The sequence below is a fragment of the Asparagus officinalis genome, chromosome 5 (genome assembly GCF_001876935.1).
Source record: "Asparagus officinalis chromosome 5, Aspof.V1, whole genome shotgun sequence".
Lineage (NCBI taxonomy): Eukaryota > Viridiplantae > Streptophyta > Magnoliopsida > Asparagales > Asparagaceae > Asparagus > Asparagus officinalis.
The window spans coordinates 124046661-124067817 of NC_033798.1; the positions used below are offsets into that span (position 1 = coordinate 124046661).

General features: G+C 35.4%; 2 protein-coding genes across 2 annotated transcripts; both read left to right on the forward strand.

Annotated features, from left to right (window-relative positions):
* Positions 21-11175, forward strand: LOC109841105 (protein unc-50 homolog). The gene is made up of 10 exons (XM_020409973.1): positions 21-251; positions 1143-1210; positions 2721-2746; positions 7659-7749; positions 7973-8068; positions 9720-9788; positions 10239-10297; positions 10373-10495; positions 10595-10666; positions 10766-11175. The coding sequence occupies exons 1-10, from the start codon at positions 165-167 to the stop codon at positions 10819-10821; spliced, it is 747 nt and encodes a 248-aa protein (XP_020265562.1). The 5' UTR covers positions 21-164; the 3' UTR covers positions 10822-11175.
* Positions 12326-19635, forward strand: LOC109842551 (reticulon-like protein B11). The gene is made up of 6 exons (XM_020411415.1): positions 12326-12433; positions 12616-12701; positions 12779-12920; positions 13008-13077; positions 13231-13389; positions 19222-19635. Exons 1-5 carry the CDS (start codon positions 12326-12328, stop codon positions 13380-13382), a joined length of 558 nt encoding a protein of 185 aa, XP_020267004.1. The 3' UTR covers positions 13383-13389; positions 19222-19635.

The window sequence follows — 21157 nt, forward strand, 5'->3', positions numbered from 1 at the left end:
AATAAAATAAAAATAAAAAGGAAAAGAAAAGAAAAGAAAAGGGCTCGATTTGTTGCTCTCACTCCGCTTTCTTCTTCAACCAAGACACAGATCTCGTCGACGATTGCGAAAACTCTTCTCAGATCTCGTCGAAGAAGAAGAAGAAGAAGAGAGAGAGAGAGAGGATGTTGCCGACGGTGTCGAAAGGGCGCACGTCCTCTAACGTGCGCCCCGCTCCGGTCGTCGCTCAATATCTCCGCAGAATTGTCAAGGTATTTCTCTAGTTAATGCTTCAAAAATGCTTTGAGAAACCCTAGCTCTTGATCTAAATTTATACAGAAAGGAATCGTACCCTTGCCTCCGATCTATATGATAAGGTTACCAAATTCTTTGGGAAGGTCGAGATCTATCTGCTTATTGATTGGTTGAGTTGCTTAGCTGTTTGCTAAAGGATTTTAGGTTTAAAGATTATAGAATTTAATAGAACTCAATATTAGAAGTTATGTCTCATCTTGTTCCACCTCTGGAGGTCAGGATTGCTGAGAAAATGGGAGCTTTTGTATGATCAATGAGAGTTTCTGCTCATTTCGGGAACCCATTTTTCTTGTGAATCATGAATTGATGTGATACATACATACACCTTTTCAAGTGGAGGCATTGTTATTACATGTAGACATTAAGCAAAATAGTTTTTTAAAATGAGCAAACATCTTCTTATATAGCTCAGGCTGTTCTTTAGTGGATAACATAAGAATCGCTTTAGGGTTATGCTCTTTTTGGTGTTAATGAATGCTGGTCTGTGAACACCTTGATGCTATGTTGGGCTGAGTTGCTGAGAGTGAAGATATGTTGTGGATCCATTGCTTACTTTTCTTTTAGGGAACGTTCTTTACTTATTATTGCGTTGGTGCGTGTAGACAGAAGCTCTTTAATCATAAAGTTACAACAATATGTTGAAGTGGTGAACTATTTCCATGTCTGACTTGCCCATTTCGTGTTTACCTGCTAATGGCTGTTGCTGATGGTTTCTTTTATTTGCATATTATGTTGCCATTACTTTCTTATTTTTTTGATTACTTGAGCTTGTTGATAGTCGATACCATCTTTTTTTTTTGGTACTCTTATGATCTCTTATTTATGTCGTATTTTTTCACTTCTTGTAGTGGCAACAAATGGATATTGAGTATACTTTCTGGCAGATGCTTCATCTTTGTACCTCGCCGAAAGTTGTGTAAGCATCTTTCTTTAAAGCACACTTCCTTGCTGTGTTAATTAATTCACCACACCATAAGCAGCATGTCCTGCTACCATATTCAGGAGTTGCTGGTACTGTGAGTCGACGCCTTCTCAAAACAACATATATCTGTATTTTTCAACGTTCTTGAAGTTTTCGCCTGTAGTTCCTGCTGTTATTCGCCGGCTTTATGTTATATACATCTCAGAAGCTTTTTAATTTAGATAATTCATTATGTCGGTGAATTTTAACAAATGAGATGAATTTACAGGACAATCCTTTCCAATTACGTCAGCATCTGCGAAGACACGTGACAAACAACTACTTGTACACGTGACAAACAACTACTTGTACACCTTTACAGTTCTAGTTCACCATTCTCCCATCTTAGTTGACTGAAACATTTATTGCTGTGTTGTAAAATACGTAAATCATCACAAAGAGAACATATAACACATGATTTAGTAAATAGCAAGTAAGAGAAGAAATAGTTTAAAAACGTGGATAGTAATCTCTGATCATAATTAGATATACACATAATATTGAGGTCGAATCTTGACCATCCAATATACTCTAGATTCATATGCAAATGTATTGATAATAATCCCTGTATAATATAATGATTTTCATATCTTAATAAATGCGTTCTAACCTTTATCCAATGAATTTTATTTATTGAAAATTTAGGCATATATGTTTTTTGGGTATAGCTATATTCATAACTTGTAGGTCCAGCAGGAAAATTGTCAGCAAAAGCTGCAATAGCAATTTCTCTCAAATTGAGCTCAAATAGTTGGAATCTATACATGGAGTATAACTATGCTTCTTTTGTAAACACAAGCAGTCAAACACTTGCTCTATAAACCAGGTAGTTGGAGCTGCAACTAAACCAAAAAATTGAATACAGCTCCTGCTACAACGGTGAGAGCTGCATGCAACTGGAAATGCACTAAACACTCCAACTACACCCGACTGAACACACGGTAAAGCAATTTTAAGAAAGTCTATTAGTGACATAATTAAAGATTGTCAATTCAACATATATGTGGTAAAGCTAGAGAAATTGTTCATTTGCAAGACTCAGTTTGGACTCTTGAGTGCCATACAAAGACGGTCCAAATTACATGACACCTCCATTCTTAATTACGTTGCTGGCTTTTCAAATTGGGAGTCCATATCATTATTCATGAACTACAACATCTTACTGATGTTTAAATACCATAATGCTTCTCCATTTTTTACTTTTTGGTTTAACATAACTTAATATGCACACCCATGCTTATTGTGGTCTAATAAGATGCACCATCATTTATGTGATAGGTCAGATTTTCTTTAGTCTGTTAAATGTTGATCGGGATTTTGATATTCCAAAGTTTGGCCCTTTTTTGAGTTTCCTTTTATTTCCTTATATTATTTTTCGATGTACCTGAGCTTACCTGATGGAAAAATCTGACTAGATAAATCTATTTGTTTTTTTTTTGCATGTGAAATCGGATTGGGAATATAGCTATCAACACACAAAATATCATAAGCGTAAGTACTTATTGATTAAACATTCTTTTTGAACATTTATTAATGTTACTTTTGATGTTAAAGTAATCGGTATATTTGCTAAGCTAGCATTGATTTATATCGCTTGTTTATCTTCTGCTATCTAATTCAAATTTCGTATATTTCATTAATGTACACTGCCCATTTATATTTGATTCTTCCATTTTGAATTGCAAATGGAGGTCCCAAATTGAACGTTTGCATCATTGGGTGGGATAAATACCTATCTAGAAACACAAAAACCAAAATTTCCTGATACATTTTATCTTGTAAAAAGGTAAGTTGTTTAATATGATTTCTTAAGCTTTCATGTTCTAGCTACTTGATACTGTAGAAAGGTATTGATTGAAGGGATTTAGCATATTTATCTTTGTATTTTCTACATGTTTCTCTTCATTTAAAGTGTATTTGCAGGCACCCTTGTTTGTTGAAGATTATTTTCCAAAATATGCTTTCATTAATTCATGGTCATCTCCAAATCAATGCTAATTCAGTGTTACTTCCATGTTTCTTAAAAAAGTATATATATAAATAAAATTCTGTTAATTCCCATTCTTTTCTGATTCGGTTGTGAAGCTTTCTCTTCCTCTATTTTGCCCCTTTCTCTTTCAGTTTCTTCAATTTCCGTCCATTTTGCCATAGTTGTGTGATTCCTTGAACCCCCCTCAAACCATCGTACAGTTCCTGCGAACGGATTCATGGTACATTTATGAACTGATTCCTTCCGATACACGAACCGTTTCCCTAAAATTGGTGTACCACTTACAACTATGCTAGATGCAAAATCTCTTTAAGGGCACATGCACAAGACGCAATGCATCGTGTGCAATCAAGTGAAGAGAGCCACACAATAGAGTGTGTGAGCCGATGATTTTACTGTAACTAAACACGTATGTTAATTAGATGTAAAACAAAACCATGATCCTAAAACAAGCTTTGTGAAGAGAAAACACGGAACAAAGAAACAAACACCATCTAAAAAAAGTATTTAAGTATTTTGTATGGAAAAACTATTAAATTCATAATTAGAATTCTACTTTTCTACTATATACTTTGGAAAACTTTAAGCGCATCCTAAAAAAATTTACAACGTACCACTTACAAACTTGCGTACCAAAGCAAGCTATTCCCTAACGTATCCAACTTTTCTAAGTGGCGAATTGTGTAGCCGAATTTGTACCTTGACCCGCTACATCCCGCATACTGTGTAATTGTGCATTTTGTTTTTCATTTCCTTGTTTTTCTTCTTCTTTCCATCATTTGCATTTTCTCTTTCTTTTTTGGGTTTTCTGGTTTCCGGTAGTCCACACCATGCATGCTTCCTGATTGTGTTTCTGAAATAAAAGTGTACCTGGGGAGGAAAGACCTTTGGCTTGAGAAATGCAATTTCATTTGCTTGGAGTTTCTATGATCAGGTTCACCACACTTCAAGTACTGTAATTATAGAGTAACTCTAGAGAATAAATTGGGGTCTCAAAAGTTTCTTACTTCATATGGGGAGCCAACATAAACACCTGACAGAGATGCCAAATGTTCTAGGCGTTATGACTAGGGTTCTTTTATTCTTTTATCTTTTTCATTTGATATGAAATATTCTGTCGAAAGAAGAAATGGGGAAAAAGAGGTGTTTATTGAGTGGATAGGGATGCCACCGCTGAAGCAGTTATAAGACTGAAGATTACTTCCGAATTTTCAGCTAGTAATAGTTTCGTCCTATTTCATTTATTAATACCTGTTATCAGCTTTCTACCCAGAAAGTATGTGTTCAAAGTAAGTTTTAAGTTTATAGTATAGTGCACGTGCGTTGCACGTGGTCATATTTATTTTATATTACGAATTTCTAAAAATGTGAAATTTCAAGGCTCTTTTTTAAATTTTAGAGTTTATTTTTAAAACTAAAGGTTCAGTTTGTTTCAGCAATTTTCACTTTTTTTTAAACTGGAAATTCATTTATTCTTTAAATTTTGCAAGTTATGATGTTTTGATAATTTAGGTACTTTTCTTTAAAAATTCATAGTTCTTTGGATTTTTCTGCCGAATTGGTTGGTTCTGTTTTTTTTAAAATAATTTACAAGGTTTGGAAGTCTTTTAGATTTATTGTAAGTTCAGTGGATTTCTCTGCAAAATTTGCATGTTCTAGAAATCTCTTGGGTATTTATGAAGATTTTATAAATTTATGGATTTTTTTGCAAAATATGTAATTCATTTGGGTGTTCCTGGAAATTTTTTAAAGTTCTTGAAGGGTTCGTTGTAGGTATTTATATTGTAAGAATGGGTGTAAATGGAGGTAAATTTAGTGGGAATAAAAGGTCTCTAGTATTCTTGATAATTTGTTATTAATTTGAAGAGATAAGGTAATTCATAGAGAATAAAAGCTCTCTTCTATGTCTATGTACAACTTCACCTTTGAATTTCCAACCACTTTTTTGGGATTCCAAGCTCCTCCATCTTTACAATTATATTTAAAATTAGTGTAATAAAAAAAGAGATTTCTTTAAAAATCTTTAGATAGGCTTAGAGGGAGGTGGACTTTCCATTCCTTCATGAGAATGAATTAAATGTGTCCAATTTTATTATTAAATTTAAATGCATGTAGTCAAAATATATTTTAAAACTTATAGTTAATATATTTTAGTTAACATAAATTTAAAATGTATAGATAAAAGTATTGTTATAATTAGAATATTGGATGAAGTAATTCAATTAAAATGTAATTTTCATTTACATATAGAAAAAAGTTTTTTTATAATTAGAATTTTGGATAAAATGACTTGTCAAACAATTGAATTTCATATAGAAGCAGATTGTTGAGACCCAAATTATCTAGTGACAAAAAGAAACTGAGTACAAAACCATGTATAAGAAATTTATATAGTATGACTTCACTTTTATATCGAGAAAGCTATTTAATGACATCGAATTATCCATATTATTGCATATGAAACCAGATACAATAAAAATTATAAGACTAGAAGAGAAACTTTCTATTGAGGTTAGACATATATCCCGATGGTCTTTATGTTGATGCCATCAATGTTCTTGAATATAGAAAGAACGGTTCTTCCTACAATTTACAGCCTAGACCATCTGCCTCAATCATTGAAACCTCGATCAATTCCTCAAACCTCTGTCGTCACCTGTAAGCACAAATCCTTTTATTTTTATTTTAAAATTGTAAGTACAAATCCAAGAATGTAAATATGAAATTAATATATTTAATTCACAGTGAGAGCATGGGCAATGCGGGCATGGCTTCGGGGGTTCTCTTGAGCCCCTCATCCTTTTTTTTTTTTAATATTCATAGTTAGAACAATGAGAAGAGGGACATAAATATAGTGATACTGTACTTAGTGATTTTTTTGACAAAAAGTTTGAGGATGTGGTTGAATTATTCAGGTGTAGATTTTCTTTTGCTACAATTATTGAAATTTATCTATGAGGAGGGGATTTGTGCAAATGTAAGTGCTAAGCAGGAATTACAATTTACATGCAAATATCCAAGAGTTTTTTTTGGTATAACTACGTGCACATGCAAATATCAAAGAGTTTGTGCAAAGCCTAACTTGACTATAAATTCCTGCTTAAGTATAAATAACTCTCGGGGATTTACTATTTTGTACAAATCTAAGCATACAAATATCAAACAGTTTGAGGATGGACACTGAATCAATTGTATACGTCCAACTCAATTGCTTAAGTAATGACATAATAAACAAAATGAGAACTAAAAAGCTATACAAAAGTGTAAAGCATATAATGCTTACCTCAATCATCTGCTATTTACATCCAATCTATTATAATTTTACAAAAATGCTATCGAAAGTCTTGAGCTCTTCCAACTCTTCTTCATTTGCAATCCCAGGACCAACATAATATAATTGAAGAAAAAACACATATAATTTATTCCCATGGTTTCTCAAGTATAACCTAGCACAGAATTGAAAATATTAAGAGCATAACATGACTTGCTGTGCCCCTGCATGTTTTATGTGGAAGGGATAAGAGAAATGATCATATAATGATGGGGTGGGGGTTATGTTTTTGGGATGGGATTTAAAAGGCTTGTGGATTAATAGGGAGTTATAAAAACACAATTGATTTAATTTAATGTAATTCATGGTGAATTTAATTGGGGGTTATGAAATGGGAGTTATGAAAGCATAAGGAACTTGTATTATGTATATTTGTATGAATGTGTCCATATATATGTATGTGATGAAGGGTGTAATTATCACATTTATATGGAGAATCTATTTATTCATGTATGCATGTAGGCATGTGTTGGAGGGCGTTTTCGGAAAAAATATTTTAACATTTCAATCCACTAGTATAAGATATAAGATGAGTTTAGTTACCTTATGTAAATCAAGTTATATGAACATTTGGGCCAAAGTTCTTTCCCCATTTGCGGATAGATGAATGTATGTGTTAATTCTCTCCTTAGCTACGCTGTTGCTAAACCACTGTTCTGGACTATTTTTTCCCCTTTCTCTAGCTGATGAACCTAAAGATTCAAGAGTATTTGCTTTCATCTTAGTCATTCTCACTCTAATTTTTTTTTCGTACCTTGTAGTTTTAAAGTCATAGAATATCCCAGATTTAATCAATGAAACCTACCTTCTGCAAATTTGACAAATTCTTGAACCAAGGGTTGCATTTTCTATGTTGGTTATTTTAAATGAAAACAAAAATACGCATTTTATTGGTGATTTGCAAACAAAAGAGAATACCTACATTCCGCACTTGCTTCTTGCTTTTACTTCTTTTTTTATTTGTTTGAATGTTCAATAGCATGGAAACAGTTACTTATCTTGTAGATGTCAGATTGGATTATGCAATAGAATTTTGTTCAGTTTGGTAATTCTTAATTTGTTTCTTTTTCCTTCTGTTTCAGAAACAAAAAATCAATGGGCACGAGATGACCCTGCTTTTGTTGTGATCTTCTGTTTATTTTTGATAGTTGCCACTTCAGCTTACTGTGTTGCGTAAGTTTCCTAAGATTATCATATTGCCTATATATTTTCTAAATCATTGGTTCACTTTTAGCTGCTGCGGGATGACTTCAATTCTGAGTGACCAAAGCAGTATATTTTTTCTAATTTCACTTTCACTTTGAAGGACTCATCTCCTGAGATAGCTGATCATGCACGTCCTGCTCTGGATTTGTCTTGTAGATGATAATGTTCTTTTTTTCTTTTACCCCTTCAGGTATGGTCAGAGTTTGGCACATGCTGTCTTCACAGTTATTTCAGTTGTTGTCTTTCACTTCTTATTAGCTGGATCACTTGTAGCCACATTTTGTTGGTAAGAATTTTACATTGACTGTACATGTTGGTTTCAACCTCTGGTGCTGCTGTGTTTTGCAATAATTTGTTGCAATATCTGGCGTAACGTAGAAAAGTCTTTACTTTTTAGTTTTTAGCGCATTCTAAATATTTTACATATAGACAGGAATATTAATACCAGTATAAATTTTAATGTTTGTTGCAATTTCCTAACACAGTCCTGGTTATTTTCCAAGACATGAAGCTGATGCCTGAACACTCAGTTGTAATATTGAGGTGTTCTGTTATATCAGTCATGTAATGAGGTGACTGTGTACGATCTCTGTTTAATATTATTCTCGTTCCTCCCTTTTCCCCTGCGCACCTCATCCCTTTTTTATCCTCTGATTCACTTTCTTTCTCCACTCTTTCATTGTATGTATACACTTCTGCTAGATTTGTCAGAACCTGATGAGGCCATATTATGAGATGTTTTGTACAAGGGTGAAACTCTCCTGGTTAAGATGCACAGATAGATCATATGCTTTATCAAGAGAAGGTATTTCTCATCTCATCTGATGAGACCAACCTTAGACAACTTGAAGCCATAAACTGCTTGGGCTTTCCTGCCCCCTGCTCTAATATAGCTTGTTGCAGCCCCTCCATGATATATTTTCCCCCTCACAAGCACTTCGACTGGCTGGTGGTTTCTGCATGATGGTAGGAGATGGGTATGGGATAAAGCAAAAATAAGGGGTCAATCTGGTCAGGCGAATAGACCAACAGACCCATCTCTGCCTTATAACATGAGGGGATGTTGATAAATTAAGTTAAATATGCGTTGGATAAGGGTAGGTAGATCCCGTTTTATCGTCAAGCATTGGCTCATTTTCCTACTATAATTGGAGAAACTGGGGACAATTCACTAGATCCAGAAGGATTTTTTTTTACAAGATCATTAATGGTTTAACTAGCCCTTCAAATTGATGATAAGGTTCCAGAGAACTTTTTTTTTTTGGATAAAAGGTTACCCCTTCAACTTACACCATATATATTTCAACGAAGGGTGCATAAGTATAGAGATTAAAGAAAAGTAAGGTTTAGTTTTGATTTTAATCCTGAAGTAGTTCCCGTTACACTTAAGCACAACGTAAAAGAAAATGGAAGGAATCACAAGCAGAAAAAAGGAGATATTTAAATGCCCCCAACTATGGCGAGCCTTGGTCAAACGTTGGCCAGGTAATGTGTACTGCAAGTTTTATTATTCCCGATTGCATTGAATATAAAAGATTTACCAACAGGCCTTCTAGAGAAGCTATTTCCAGGCAGAAAAAAAGAAAAAAAAGAGAGATTTAATTTCAATTGTAAGCCTTTTACCCCCACAACAAGTAAATGGGTCTGAAGTGCATCGCTCAACGTAATTGCAATATCTGATCTCAATATCTCCACTTGGAGCTTTATATCAAATTATTTTATGCACAAGTACTCTTTGTTTGTACTAGTTTGATGATTTTCCAATACCAGTATACGTTCAACGCAAAGTTTTGACTCTGGATTATTCTGGTATTTCTGGCTTACTGTTGTCTTTTTTGTGTAAGCCAGTCGTTTGGTGTAAACATTATTCCATTACTTCTCTAATTAATGTACTTAATTTCTTGAAGATAATTGCAATCTGTTGTTGTTTTCATTAGGTTCCTGGCAAACGCTTATCTGCGTGAGGAGGCTCCAAACAGCCATGTAGTCGAGCAACGTGTTGAATGGTAATAACTAGAATTCAATTCTGGAATTCTGGCAATTTCGCTGGATGGCATAAATATCAAATTATGATAGATGCCTAATTCTTTATATCATCTACCTAATTAATCTTTCAGTCCAAATTTAATCCCTCTGTTTTTGTAACTTTCTCTGAAAAGAGTATTATTGGTAGGCTGGTAGCTGACCCATCCTTATTCAACAGAATAAAGAATGAAGTGAACCCTCCTGGATGTGCTTTATGGGAAAATGAATTTTTATAATGTTAATTGTATGGAAGCACTACTAAACTGGAGCCATCAAACCTCATGTTTAGCAGTTTCAAATCTATGATATAATTTGAACAATAGTTACATAGTTTTTTTTTAAAAACCAATTCTTTTTACCATAAAATAAGCAGTTCCACATGTATTATCAACACAATTATCAATATAACAACTTGCAGTTCTATTTTGTAGGTTGTATGCATTTGACGTGCACTGCAACTCTTTCTTCCCATCATTTATTTTGCTTTATGGTAATAAATTCAACTTATTAAGCTTTGTTATCGATGTCTCCTTTGTCTTCTCTAACGTCTCTTAATCCTTTTCAGTGATTCAGTACTTTGTGTCACCCATCTTAGCAGCTCATGGTTTCTTTCCTGTTCTGTTGTCAAATTTGCTCTTCATGGTGGCCATTTCTTACTACCACTATCTAAACTTTCTCGGTTATGATGGTATGTGTTTTTTGCGCAACTATTGCATGTCATCAAAGCTTACTCTTGTTATGAATATGGCCAAACTTACCATTTCTTTATACTGAATTACTAATGCAGTACTTCCATTCTTGGACAAGACGACATTCTTCTTATACCCAATTGGCCTTGTCATCATCCTATCTCCTCTAAGTAACCTCCATACTTAATAATATGTTTCCCCCCCTACTTTATATACAGTTCTCACTTGAATACTATATACTTAACAATTGTATGTTTGGATGCTTGTAGTGATTCTAACTGGTTTCAACCCTACAAGATATTTCTTGAGCTTATACTTCAGTTAGCCATGATTCGAACTCAAGCAGAGAGAAGAAGCCATCCAGAGATGGAGTCACTGCTGATGCTGATTCATACAGAAATTCATGCGAAAAGGAGGAAGACTCCCCTTTTGATTATAAATCAAGAAAGCAGATAGAGATCCATAAGAAAGGATGTTTTCTTTTCTTTTCTTTTCTTTTTTTTTTCTTTTTTGCCATTTTTCTTGAGTGTGACTAGGCAACATATGGACTCTGTAAAGCTAAAGTTTAGTTTGAACAAACTTTGAGGAGTTTGGTGCTGGCTAAAGTATTCTAACAGTGGTAGTGCGACTTAGGCATCTAATTTCACTGGTATCTTGAATTTTTGCATGTGTTTGATCAGTGTCTATGTACTTTATTATTATTTATATATAGAGATGGGAAAGTAAGTTAAAGATCATGTAATTCAAAATGAGAAACTCTGCAAATTGTAAGAAAGGAAAATTTCGTCTTCAAAAGCATCTTTTTAGTATTTATACTATTTTTCATAAAGAAAGAAAAGTTCGAAAAGAAACATTGCTGCTTAACTTTAACTCCTCATGATGGTGGCTTCTGTTTGCAGGTATGGGAAAAAAAAGCAGGGACCTACAACTTCTACCTTGTTTTTCTAAGTTTTGTTTGTCATTGGTACATCTGCCAAGAGATTAAAGTGGAATCCTAACGTTTCCGTTTAGAACATGGTTTATTCCTAGTGGTGAACACTTATGATTTACAAAGATAATATTCTAATTTTGAAAAATAAGATAAATATTCAAGCATGAAGAAACTGGAAATTCAGGGTCGTAGTTACATAAGATCTTATTGCTTTCCAAGGGATAATAAAATTGACGATTTCTCTATTGCAACTAATATTTATCTCTTTAACTTAGATCAAGACTTTTATTTTCGAGAACACGGATGAAGACGTGAAGTCGGCGATAATTTATTAACCGCCAAATTTTAATAACACAGGGTGTTTTCTGCAATTTATGCAGTTCACGTGCTACTTATTTTAGTATCTGCCGTCTGAGGTCTCATGATCCCATCTACGCTGGTACGGACAAATTTTTAAAACCGACCCATTTCATGATTTAATTGCAAAAAACGATCCGTTTTTATTTTATTTATAAAAACTGATCCAGTTGGTTGAAACTGGGTCGGTTTTTGAAAAAAAATTTTCCAAACTTCACGGGAGTTCAACTCCCGTGAAGTTTTGTTATGAGAAAAAACTTCACGGGAGTTGAACTCCCGTGAAGTTTCGTAAAGTTTTTTTCAAAAACCGACCTGGTTTCAGCGACAGTGCTGAAACCAGGTCGGTTTCTCTAAATAAAACAGAAACGGATCGTTTTTAACAATTAAATCATGAAAAGGGTTGGTTTTGATAATTTGTCCACGCTGGTACCCAACCACCAGCGATTATAAAAAATCTCAAAAATATACCCTTTAGCAGGAATCTTCTCATTAGAATTCTCACATTATATTCTTCCACATTATTCTCGCCTCCTAGACATCCATGCTGGCCGGCGCGGGCCTGCCGCTGAGGCGGAAGTTTTTGACCGATTTCGTCTTCGCCGCCGCCCGCCAAGCCGTCTCATGCCGGCGAACTCTCGCGGTGGATTTGGTAATCTCCTCTCTCCTCCCTCCCTCTCTTCTCTCATGGGCTTTCATCTGATCGCCTCTCTTTTCCCTCTCTTCGTCGATGCTCACAGTGGCCGATTGTGTTGCTATGGAGGAACCGAAACGTTTCGATTTCGGTACGGGTGGGTCCACTGCTTCGGATCCTACTCACTCGTTGGTTAACAGAGCGTCGTCTCTCTGGTCGCCAACACTCTGCTCCTCCTCGTCTCGATTATTTTCTTTTGGGCGAAATCTGCCACTCTTCTCAATAGGTTAATTGTTTTTTTTTTTTTTTTTTGATAGGGTTTAAGTTTAGTCTTTGATTGTTGACGGAAGTTTGTATTTGTAGACCTCTTCCTCCGATTCCGAATCTGGAGATTTCGAATGAGGTTGTAGAGAAGGCGACGGAGAGAGTTAGGGTTTGGATTAATCGGGTGTTGTCCGTGGCGAGAGATATTGGAGTTGGGAGGGATCGAAAGGTTTTCCTGCAGGTGTGATTAAGCTCTTTTTTTAATTAATTAATTTATGGAAATGGATGATTTCTTGACCTAATTATGTTGATGTTTGGTTTAATTTAGGTCATCGTGGGACTGTGGATCGTTTCGTACATTGGAAGTTTGTTTAGTATCTTCACTCTTATTTACATGGGTGAGTTCTAATAATTTATCCATTGTTTGACTGACCTAATTAAAGTTCCAAAAGAAAAACACTTTCTTTTGAAATAAAACGAAGCCACAAGGTTTTCCTGTATTAAAGTTTTCATGCAGTTTCTAGTAGCTCATTGTTTTCATGCCTTTTTAGGGATTGTTCTCGCACTTACTGTTCCTGTATTGTACGAGAAGTACCAGGATCGTGTTGATGAGAAGCTTGGCATGGCACACAAGGTGCTTTTGAAGCACTACAACAATGCTCTGAGCAGAAGCAGTAGTCAAGCAAACAAGAAGGCCCAATAGAAAGATGGTAGTCCCTCAGTAACTCCCTTCATAATGATATTTTTACTTTATGGCACTGTCATCTTTTTAAAGATTGTAATTTCATTTACATGTAACCTAAGTGATTCTCTAAAGAATTAGTTTGGAATTATGAAAAAGAAAAAGAAAAGAAAAAAGATCAGCGTTTTTTTGCTATCTTTTAACGGTGATGTAAGTTACGTTACTTAGTCTTTAGTTAGCTCCATTACTGGGGACATGAACTTTAAGGTCCTCTACACGATACTTGTGTCTACATTTCCTACATTTCCAGGCCGAGTTCATTAACTTGATTTGTATTCCATGTTTTGCCTTGCAAGTGAGTTAGTTGCATATGATTGTATTTTATTTCTCGTTGAAACGTATTGTCAGCATCATGCAGAAAATAACTTTGTAAATTGAAAGATCTTCATTTTCTTGGAGAAATTTCTTTTCTTGATTGCAGGTTCTTATGGATGAGCAAGTGTTATCTTGTTGTTATCTCCATTTGAGCATAGGCCAATTTACAGAATTATTGAAGAAGCTTTAACAATTAGATTCAGTTAGAACTATGAGATGATTATAGAAGACACGGTTCTGAGGAAGTCTTCTCTCCCTTATCTGGACACATTATTTAAAAGTCTGCCTCATCAGTTAAATTAACAAACATGACATTCTTTCTTACTACTTCAGCAAAGACTATTTTGGTGTAAGGACAGTCCAACCTGTGCCTTCCAACTGTGGTCTGTGATCGTACACTCCCAAAAATGCGGTAGTCAGCTTCTTTTCTGCATGTCCAACCTTCTCCAACACTTTTTTTACAAGTTGACTTTCCTTGGTGCTTCTGAACTTCCTGTCATTTTTCTTTATGAAAACAGTGTGGTCGCCTCGTGGAGTTTTGCAAATTTCAGTGCGAAAGTAAAGATATGGGAAAAAGAGAGAGACCTCTCGTATTCCCTGTATGAACTATCCTTTTACTTGTGATCTATTGTTGGAACCTTTGGGAATAGAGTGCACATTGGGAGCTTGCGATACTTAGGAAAAGGTTATTAGATTGTTAGGACCTTGAGCATGTACAGAATCACAGACCAAGATTCCAGGTCAAATATGATGCCTTCCAGAAAATCCAAATACTTACAAATAATTATTTTCAGCTAGTCCTCTATAATTATGCATATCCATACTCAAGCTAGTATTTACTTAAGTCCAAAGTAGCTAATAGTCGAAGGCATCAAAATATGGTACTTGGGATGTAACGGTGGAAAATCCTACCAATTCCAATTTAGGGGGGAAATTTTCTTCTTGCACCTCAGTGTAATGAAGATCTGAGCTCGGTTTTTGTATTAAAGTATCCATCTAAGCTCCTCTTGGTGTTGAAAGTTCATGCAAATGAAGAAAGAACATAGTAAAAACAGAAGTTGTGCAGTCACAACAACTAATTAAACATGGGTTAGCAATATGCATGAGCCTTTTCACATCCACTTGGTTAACATAGTTGTGATTGGGTTCTAGAATGGCTTTGTTGCCATCACTAGACAGCCTTAGTGATCTGTTTCTCGAAATCTAGTCTTGTAAATACTTGTGGTAAATGTTATGTTCAGCGACGAGACAACCTCGTTTTTATTGTTTCATAACAGTATTTTTAATATGTTTCACATTTTCTATTGATTTCAGTGCCTTGTGAATTGCTTGGATGTTGGCAGAAGGATATCGTTTTTATCCTTAATCTGGTTTTTTTATTCTGCTTATAGTCTACCCATAAGCTGTACTGTGGTTTATTGATCATAGTTATGTAACTAATATATGATAATGTTGGGTACTTGTTGTTAACTGGCACTGAAAGTCTAGAATTATTCGTCAAATAGATAATTTTTTCTAGACGACTTCTTTATGCATTTTCAATCAAACTATGATGTTGATTCTTGTGAATCTTGAAGATTTGTTAGATGGAGGACTCAACTATAAAGTTTCAAGTTCATGATCTAGGGAAGTTTCATCTCAATTAGAATTGGAAAATTTCCTCAGGTTGTATCCCTACTCCCTAGTATAAATGCTTTCAGCTTTTGACAAAGTGAAAGCAGAGATCTTGAATTGTTCAACCTAGGACTTCATTATGTTGTGACTTGATATGTCTAGGATATTTGTCCACCTCACCTCTCCATGAGAAAGGGACTGTAACTATAATTTCTTCCTTGAGAAGCGATCTATACGAACGTTGGGGTTTAGGGTATTTAACTTCATCCCCTACTTTGTAGATGTTCTAGTCCCCCTATGCAGGGGGGATCACCAGCATGTTGAAGCCTGTTCAATGTAAAGATCATCTTCTGCACTTGTGTGCAATAGGTTTGGTTTCATGACTTCAGCCTGAGCATGTATATGTGGATATAGAAACATGTGCTCTTTTACATGGAGCTTTTGCAGTGATGCTTGGGATTGCAGGTGAGCCAGTTTCAATATCAGGCTTGCTAGATTAGGCCATATATTCGGGTTCAAGCTAGGGCCGTTGAATTATAGAAAAAAAATCTCAAATTGGGTAAATGAATTTGATTATTTTCCTAAATGATGTGATCCAACAAGCTTATCATTGTTGTCATTTTTTTAATTGTCAAAAGGGATGGATCAGTTGTTTTATTAAGAATTTGGAGACAAAATAATATATATAGCAGAAGTGGGTTTCTACCTTCTGAAAGCTCGAGACAGATAAAAGTATGTAATTGTACTCTAAACGCATAGCTACAAGGAAGATGTCAGGGGAAGTGGGTTTCAAAGGAATCATAGAAAAGGAAGATGAATGTAGTGGTACGTCTACAATCAGCAGAGCTTGTTATAAACAAGCTTACAGAGAATAAATGCATCAATGATTTCAAATCCACTGAGCAAACAGGTACCAAGCTAGAGCAAATAGGGTCAGTACTTATATGAGAAGCACAAAGAAGAAACCATAGTTCTGTTGATTATCTAGTTAGCATAAAGCTTGATTGCAAAAGTAAGGTGTGAAGCCTTCTATGCAAGTCCCAATCTAACTGAGAAAAAGGTTTCAACTGCTTAATAATTTTAGGGTTCAAAATAATATCTAAAAGATATAAACACAAAACTACAATGCAAAGCCACGATACAGTACAAAACAATGTGGATATATGGATACAACAAATCCTTGAAGTTAAGGATAGTGATAGGTTGTGGATATAACAAAAATAAAATATACATGGTGTGTTTGTGTGTGAATGTGTAGTAACATTCATTATCTGTGAGGCCAGAAATATTAATGCAGAAAAATTCTTAGATATTGTTGCACTTTTCCAGTTTATATTAATCAACGATTGCCCGAATAATATTATTTCTTATTAATAATCCTTATTGAGGAATTGCACGAGTTATACAATGCAATGCATCTGCAATCAGATAGAACCTAGAACTTGTCATTCATAAATTCTACCTCTTTTAACTTCTTGGCCATGTTGCATTTCTGATATGGCTTGATACATTTAAAATCCTTTTTGAATTTTAGGATCAATCTTCAAGTGAGCGCTTTATGTGACCAGCCATGTGTTTGTAATCTCTTTCTCATACCCACATTCGGCCAAAATGCAGCAGAAGAATAGTACTCATCACATAAAATAATTATCAAGATGCATAATTCTTATGTGCCTGCATATGTGGGTGAGGTGGGTCTAAAATTTAAGCCGATACCCGACCTTTCAACTTAAAGACTGCTACACACTAATGCTTCCTTTCCTCATTGTATTTTTCTCCTCCACTTTTCCTTTTCTTTATTGTATCCCTTTGGAAACTTCTCAGTTAAAATTCCTGCTAAGTCAATGGTAGTTTCACCATTTGAATGCTTGATAACTTAACACTAAAGTTACTAGTGTTATCTAAGCGTGAGGCGCAATGCAGCGCGCAAAGTCCATTCATGTGCACATGCGCAAGGTGCAATGTGATGTGCGTGCTTGAGGGAAGTGAGGCGCACACTGCACACATAGTTCTTCGAGATAGTATTAAGCATGAAAGAACATGTTTATGAATTTTTACATTAAATACGTTAAGATAAATTATATCTACTACCAAGTCACAAAATAAGGTCTTAATTCATAATGTCAACACATCAAACATGGTAGCAAAAATCATATTTTTTTCCAAATTAAAAGTCAAATCTCTAATATCGAAGCAAAATCAAATAGTAAACGAGGATCATTTAGGGTCCTCTAGCGGGTTACTAAAAGGCTTAATGTGTTTATTTTGTTTTTTGGGATATGGATTATCATTGGCCGATTGAAATGCTAAAGAACAAAAGATATACAAGGTTATGTCTTGCAGGCGCCCTGCATGAAGAGCTCTCGCTTGCAAGGCACAAAAAGCCATTGCCACATCATATGCAGGGCGCTTTCCCACTGCCCCGCGTCATAGGGCGCATGAGGGCCAGTGAAGTGCATGCCTTTGATAACACTGGAAGTTACGTTTGGTTTTTATTTCCTTAGTTCTTACTACAAATGCTTTTCTTACATTGTACTTGCTAGGTAAGGTAATTGTCAACTAATGTTTGTTCTTTAGTTAACTTGAGTAATTAGTATTGTTTACTTTGATTTAAGTGGTCACCTCTGGCTCTTCTCATTTGATTTGCACACATTTTGCAAGTGCTTAAGTCTTCTATTTGTTTATTAAAGTATTTTTGGTCTTTCCCTTTTTAATTATGTACACTGCATAAGTGACTGCTATGCGGTGCATATGTGATCTATGCCCATATGCACTAGCATATAACGTATTGTTCCATACCATACCACAGAACACTGTTTGGAATATTAAATATCTTAGGTGTATGCAATGTTTATCCAAGTATGCTACATGTATCCAAGTATGATATTTGTAACCATTACACGTGTCCATTAAAATATGTGAGGGTAGATGGACAATTATTTCTCGATTCAGAATAGTCTTCTCTGGCCTTAAAAGTTGATTTATGCAACAATATGAGCAAATTATACCCTTGTGCTTTTCTGGATAAGTGCTGGGTCTACTTTACCGGATGCAGTATTTATAGATTAGACTAATTCTGAGAATTTGTATTTCTTTAATACGCATAAAATCCATAAGCTTCCCACGTTGAGAATACACTAACATAGTTGACTTTCAGAGCATATGAATACATTTGACATTTAGTGGAGACATTAACTGCTCCAAACTAATGGTTTGCTTTGGCCTTTTTGGTCAAAAGACATGTATAACTTGCTATTAGTAACATGGATACATCTGTTTGGCTGGGTTTAAGCAAAATCCAGATGTAATAATATTATAACTTTTTGGCATCAACACTTTGTGCATCTCATGTTGGATATGAAACTTTTACGGTATAGGTTGCACACAGATAAGCTGCCTGAGCATGTCCACCACAAATACGGTAAAGGCTTTGTTTACCGGTGGGTCTGAATAAAGTCCTCACTGACTATCGTGGTGGATCCTGTTACTTGCATTGAGACATGTTAAAAGGATAACATCTTATTGAATCAAAAACCAAGCTTCATGTAGGCTGAGCCGCTGAGAGAGAATTCTGGGGACCAAAAAATATAGACACTAGCAGGAGTTATAAAAGCCTCTGAAAAAAACTTTTATGTTTCGGCATCTTTTAGTTGCCTAAATGAGACTGTCTTAGGGGGAACTGTTGACCAAATGGAGGAAACTTGGCTTTAATGTGTTTTGACCAATTTTGTTTTACTTGTTATCTGTTGTGCATGGGCAAATTCAACTTTTGAACTGATAATAACTTGCAAGAACTATTGGTCTTTTTATCATTTCACTTTGGTCGCACCAAGGTTTTGTAAGACTGACAACACTTCTTTGATTTACTCAGGGATGTATCATTTATTTGATGCTTCAACTACAAGTAGAGCTGTGATGTGAAAATTGCTATGGAAACACTGTTTCATCATGCGTTAGGCGTTGACTGGTCCACAGAAGAGTATTCGAGTTGCCAGCCCCTTGTTAATATTGTTCTGTTCACCAATTTCATCCTGCAGTGCTAAATCTTTATTAGAAAAATTAGTGCAAAGTATTCAATATCATTGACGGTAACCATCTTGTATCAAAAGAGTACTTTTTGCATGACGAGGTTTCATATTCTGGTATGTTTGTGTTAACAAATCGTTGTTGTTATTTTCGATTTCTACTCGAATTTCTCGTAAGGTCAATTTGTGGTGGTTCTGGTTTAATAGCCAGCTGAATGTATTGTTGTATCATCTTTCGATTGAAACATTATCTTTGTCAATCTTCATTGAATCTTTGATGTTATTTTGTACAAACTGTTAACCGGTCTCCACTTGGTTTCTCACTTCCATATTGATGGTTCCTTTCGTCCTCTCTTTTTCGTAACGATGGTTTTGCTATCTTGAATGGGAACGTCTCCGACTACTGGTGCCATGTAACTTACAGAGTATATGTAGTTACACGTGATGGTCTTTGCGTGGGGTTATCCCTTGAACATCGACTACGATGAGGTTGAGGGCTGTCGTAGTATTCTCTCGTGTGTAAAAGTTTGTGGGCTTGTTTTTCTCATCTTTTCAGTAAGCACATCAGATGGAAGCAGCCTCTCCCTTCGTCAATTTTCGCCTTGGCACTCCCGATTTTTTGCCTTGTCGTCTACAACAACAAATCTTTTTGGCGGTCTTGGTTTGTGTTCGAGGAGAAATCCTGACCACGTGTGTTTTCCTCCATCAAAACGTTAGTGAACTAAATGAGCAAGTTTTTGAGGTTTAGGAGGGATAAGAGGAGAAAATTCCTCGTGTGTATACAATTGAGTGTTTTAATTTTAAATTCAGGTCGCGTGGATCATTCAACTGGACTGAAGACGAGAACGATCCTTTCATTCACCGGCAAGAAACTTGGTGAGTGTGAATGAAGGTACAACAACATCGTTAAATCCATGTGATACCGAAAATGCGAAATATTACAAGTTAGCAAGCAACCAGAAATCCATGAGTCTGGCACCGGATATGATAAGAATCAAAACGGCCTTATTACTGTCTCGCACCAACGCATGAACATGCACAAACCTACATGAAGATACACTCTACTTATAGTACAATTGTACGATGCTGGCCTATGGCTGCATCGATCTGCACTTCATATTGTATTAGATTGGAATCCTAGAAGAAAGATTTCAAAAGAAGAATTTTTCAAAACAGACCCATTTCCATTTTTTTTTTAAATTGACCCTTTTTTTTTTATTTACCAAAACCGACCCGATTTTATAATTAGCTACTTAATCACCTTCCTAAACAGTCGGGGTTGACAACCCCGACTATTTAGGACATTAATTTTTAGGGTTTAACACCTTCCTAAATAGTCGGGGTTGGCAACCCCGACTGTTTAGGATGGTGATTAAGCTGCTAATTACAAAATCGGGTCGGTTTTGATAAAAAAAATGTGTCGGTTTAAATAAAAAAAAATTGAAATGGGTCTGATTTGAAAATTTGTTCATTTCAAAAATATCTCACCGATCAAGGTCAACAAAGATAAACTTACTTCAAAACACCTGTGCAGCTTGGAGATGGCGTGTGCATTCCACATCGGTATTCGGTTCGGTTCGGTTTTATGCCCAATCCGCATCCAATCCGAATTTTTCGGATTCTCAAAACTCTCATCCAGATCCAGATTTTTTCCCCTTCATCCGAATATTCGGCCCAACCGAAATTCGGTTCGGTTTCGGTTTTGAATTTGCAAAGAGTTCTATCCAAAGACTAATGTTGTGAATTTGCAAGCTGGGCATTGTCCTCATGATGAGGTTCCTG